The 5,280-nt window shown below is 33.2% G+C and overlaps 1 protein-coding gene across 1 annotated transcript; it reads right to left on the reverse strand.

Annotated features, from left to right (window-relative positions):
- Window positions 1-1,732: 1,732 nt before the first annotated feature.
- Window positions 1,733-4,747, reverse strand: LOC117409583 (cyclin-dependent kinase inhibitor 2A-like). The gene is made up of 2 exons (XM_034015854.2): window positions 4,282-4,747; window positions 1,733-2,122 (listed from the first exon to the last, which is right to left on the reverse strand). Exons 1-2 carry the CDS (start codon window positions 4,399-4,401, stop codon window positions 1,865-1,867), a joined length of 378 nt encoding a protein of 125 aa, XP_033871745.1. The 5' UTR covers window positions 4,402-4,747; the 3' UTR covers window positions 1,733-1,864.
- Between the last annotated feature and the right edge of the window lie 533 nt (window positions 4,748-5,280).

Consider the following 5,280-nt stretch of genomic DNA (forward strand, 5'->3'; position numbering starts at 1 on the left):
CTATGTGTCTTGTCAACCACTCATTAACGTGTTGTATAACTTTATTTGGGCTTTTGGTCAAGTTCTTTTAAGGTAATATAATGTAAGTCATGGTGACTTCCCATTGTATTGCCCTATGCATTTGTTACAAGACGTTTTTCCACCGACTGTTGCAATCACAGCTATTGATTTTGCAAACCAGCCTGAGTAGCACCCCTTTTATAGTGACTGAGTAACAAAATCATATCAATAACAACATTTACAAAATGAACAAAATGTTCTCCCAATGTAATAGAACATTACACAGTATACAACAGTTAACACATTCTGAATGCCTTTGCTGTGGAGAGAAAAAGATATTAATTTTTTTGCATGGGTATTATCAAGTGCAGCTGCATGCTTTTGAAATGCCTTCGAGAGCCATGGGGGGTTTAAATAGACGAACAATAGCATTGTTTATCAGCTGGGGCAGGTACATGTAGAAAATGTTCTTTAACTTGTTCAGACATCAGACATTGGCAGCATGGTAGCTTCTAACACAACATATGAAGGGTCAGTAACTTTGTAATCTAAAACCCAGGTACTAGTTTAATTGTTTCACAAAGCAATTCTAGGTAGCAGTCTGCTAAATCCAATTAAACTTCCTAAGTGTTTTTTTTTTTTGGGGGGGGGGGGGGGCTTTTTAGCACCTTGGTTTATAACCCAATATATAAACAAAAAAAGCGTGCACACAAACTGGCTTTGGAGGTTGGCAAAAAATTTATTATTTCAGATTTTTAATGGTAATTATATTAGTTCCTTGCTTTTATTTTCTTTTTTTTAACATGGTTAAACTGGGCAGTTAGGTGAAGTGACAGCATTTAAAAAGTGAAACTGGATTCCTAAATGCACCTTTTTTTTAAATCTGCAACAGAATTCCTTCTGTCTTGCTAAGAGCTCAATTTACTGTTTTGTACCCACATTAAAATATGCACTGATCAGTTTCCATCAGTACTGTTCACTTGGTATAGACGTGTAAATGACACATGCCAGCGGTCCATTGGTTAATTAAGCAATAGATACATTAATATAACTAGCTAAAAATAAGCTTGTAAAAGATTTTGACATCTATAAGCAACACAGATGTGGGTCTCTGTATAGAAATAATGTTTCCCAGATTTGAGTCCAAACGTATCTTTCCTATCAATTTAAAGGGATCTGCATATTTTTTATATTTAATTTCTTACCTGTCTAACATATTGTGTGTGTTTTGTTTAAAAATGTATATTTTTGTATCAAATCACTGTTTGCATTGCTAACTATTCCAACAAAAGACTCCCCAAGGTTGATTGTGGGGAAGCATATTATTATCTATTTCTTATCTTGTTACAAGATATCACATACTTTTTACATACAATTACATAATCAATTATTCTAATCAATTATTCTACCTTTTTAAGTACCTGAAATATCCTTTTCTCTTTTTTCTTTATATATATATATATATATATATATATATATATAATGCACATTAGCCTATTACTAATAAACAAAAGTGTGTGTGTGTGTATATATATATATATATATATATATATATATATATATATATATATATATATAATATATATACAGTCACCCTGGATAAGGGTGTCTGCTAAGAAATAAATAATTTTTTATATATATGTGTGTGTGTGTTTTAATCAGTAAATGTTAGTAGCAGTTGCCAGTTATTTTTAAACAACTTGGAAATTAATAAAATATTAAAATAAATATATAACGAGGGTTTCTTTTTAATTCACATCATTTCATATATTATCTGTTATTTAAGATTATTGTACATAGTGCAAGCACATACCACAATGAATACGCTATTGTTATTATTATCACTAAAAAAATCAAATGAAGTCTAGACGTTATTAGATTCTAGGTACGCAATTACGTCCTTGTGTCCATTTTCTCTGGCCAGGTCAATGGGAAGTAGGTCCCTTCCATCCCGCACATTGGTATTTGCATAATTTTGAACCAGCATCTTGACAGTGTCTAGAAACCCCTCTCTGGCTGCGTCGTGCACTGGCGTCAGGCCGGTGCTGGAGTCACTAATGTTCGGATTTGCACCATACAACAGCAAAAGCTGAGCTATTCTTGTATTTCCCATCATCATTACCTGTGAAACAAAACAGGAAAAAAAAATCGATAAATAAACGTTGGTACCCGACAAAACTGTAGTTGATGATGCATACAGTTATTATTATTAACGATGTATTAGCTACATGGGCAAAAATACATTATTTGTATAAGGCGTGTTTAAACTATGTGTTTGATAATACAGTTTGTGTGCATGAATGGCAGAACATTTAATCCAGAAATGTGCTGTCCTTCACTGGAGATCTAAGAGAAGCTGGCAAACGCTGTGTTAACCGTTACAGTGTGTAGAAGTATTCGTAATTGGGTCCAAAATACCGCTCTTGAGATTATTCATTGTACTTGTATATCACGTGCCTCTGTCTAATATTGAACTTTCAATAAATGTTTCGTCATATAATTATGATCATTGTTGATGTTAAATATAGGCTAATTATGATTTTAACAACAGCACGATTTATGTTACTGAGCGAACTTTTTTTTTTTTCTCTTTGCTCGTCATCTCCAGTTTGCCTGGGGTTCCCCTCTTGAATAAGATGATTATTTTGTTAAAACTGAGTTTCTCTCACATATTAAAAAATAAATAAATAAAAAATAAAATGCTTTTAAGAATTTCGACTGAGGAAAAACGATATATATATATATATAAACCAATAACTGTTCTTAATCGAGATATCCAAGACTTACCCCTTGATCAGCAATATATACGGTAACCGTAAAGATTACTTATATAGGCTAACACGTTGTTGTTATTGTAATTGCTTCCCTACGTCAGCTATTAGTTGTGATAAATTTAAGTAAACAACAGTCTCCGCCTATATACAAGCGGTTTAAATTGACTTGAGAAAAAACACAATTATTAACATAGCTCAACAGTTTGCTTCATCAAATGGTGCCTAAAAGAAATGAACAATAAAGTGTGTGTGCAAAATAAAGCGTGGGCCCTGTTATCCTGTTATATACCTTGTGAATAATAACAATTTTCTGAAAAAAAAAGCAAACTCAAGATCTCTGTGTGAACAGTATATAGCAATTACAACGTTTTTTGATATTGCTGCAGAAATCGACTTCAAAAAGAAGATCGTGTAAATCCATATTTTTCACTACGCTCAATACAATGTTTTTTTTTTCCGTTTCAAATGATCACTGTCATCAGTTATCTCACTGTTTTAAATTCAACCTGCAAGTTAAAGATGTTATGTATGCGCTTTAATAAAAATATCTATCTACGCACCTTTTAAACTATATTGATAGTTGAAATATAATATACAATAAAAAATGAAAATATACAGCGAAATTATATATTTATATTTTGTCCTATATATCCTTTTTTTTTTTTTTTAGTAAACATGTGATGCCTGTTAATAAATTGACCACATTTTAAGTGTTATATGATAGGGTTGTTGTCCCCGTTATGTGGTTCTGATATTTTTAGTACCACTTACATAAGGAAAAACGCTACATTAGAAATAGGCTGTGGGAGTGGATAATCTATCAGAAATTATAAAACATTATATGAATTCTACAATTTCAGTACAATATGAATATTTTAAATAGGCCTATTGTTATATGTAAAATTGCATTTTTACATGTACAATTGTTATACAATATAGATATCACACCTTGGATCATTTTTACAAATTCTCGCTCCAAAGCAACCGATGCACCAAACCGTCTACAAAAAATAATTACATTATTAAAATTAAGACCCCAACATATACCGCAAGTTGGTTCTTACTTAGCAGTAAGATTATTAGACTGCTGTACTATATTTTGCTGTTAGAAAACACAATAGTGGACTTTGGCTAAGAAAATAGAGAATATGAGTTTGTATTTGTTTAAATAATACATGTTATACTATTCTAGCATATTAAAGATATTTATTGCTAGCAAAACAGTTATGTTTTGAAGCTGGACATTTTATTTTTTAAAACTTTTAGTCATTCAGAAAATATGTTCGCACTCTCCTTCCTCATTTTATTCATGATTGAAGAATGCTTTCACTTTACCATCATAATACAGAATTAGAATACTGTCAGAAAGATATGTAATGTAGCCTACATATTTCACTTATATGTATACAAAAAAAAAACTGTAGTTATGCTAAATAATATTTTGCTTTTCATCCTGTGTAACAAATAACACTTTCCTTGAACCCGAATAGTAAAATATTCACTGTACCTGGATAGCTGTCCTGCCAAAACAGTTGACAGCATTCGGAGCGATACCATTTTCTAGTAAAAATTGTACTCTTTCAGTGTTTCCCTTAGCAGCGGCTTCTGTAAGTTTATCGGCGTTCATGGTGAACAAAGATGTTGCTTGTTCTTGTTGTATAGTCCACAGCTGGTCCCTAGTGTTATTTCCAGCAGGTACTTCGACAGTATAGGCTACCTCGTGAGTAACCTATAAAGTCAGAACATTGCCCATCGCTTCCAGTCTTCTTTTATGAGTCGGATATCTTGAAGTGTTAACTGGACATCATCTAGACTCGGACTGGCGACCGTTTTTCTCAAGTTTCAGTCCTTGTTGATAGCTGTGTATCCGAGCAGCCGCTCAATGTGTTCTGACTTGTCTGGCGAGTAGAAATTATGACGCCACAACGCGATCTGCGCACGCGCACCACACACACGAACACTGAAACCAGGAAGGGGAGAAGGGAGAGGAAAGTATCTCAAGCGGAGGTGTTGTTGAACAATAACAATAGATGCATTTATATCGGTACACATTAGCTAGGAATTATACAAATTATTGGCCTAATGCGGGTTTTTTTTTTTTTTGGTTCTCTTGTAAATTACATATATTACCCTTCTGTTTACCCTTCAACCATGTAATTGCTTTTCCATTTGTATCTTTCACATTTCATGAGAGGCACAATGCCATCTGCCGATTTCTCCTCGTATCACAATGCTTTGCCTTCAGATTAGCCTACTGGTATTTTAAAGTTTCCCCCCACATTATTCGATCAACAATCTGCTTGCCACTTGTAGGCTAATTATAGTCAATGCCACCTGTTAGACAACCGTTACTGAAGTAGGGCCGACGTTCCAATAATTGTTTTTCTCGTTATAATCTGCGCCAATGCGCCAACATTATGTTGGCTATAGTTTTATTGTGCCTTTCCCTGTTGTCATTTAGGAACAAAATCGAAAGACATATTATCTCTGTTTTCCAAATGATATC

This window comes from Acipenser ruthenus, chromosome 2 (assembly GCF_902713425.1).
Source record: "Acipenser ruthenus chromosome 2, fAciRut3.2 maternal haplotype, whole genome shotgun sequence".
NCBI classification, from domain to species: domain Eukaryota; kingdom Metazoa; phylum Chordata; class Actinopteri; order Acipenseriformes; family Acipenseridae; genus Acipenser; species Acipenser ruthenus.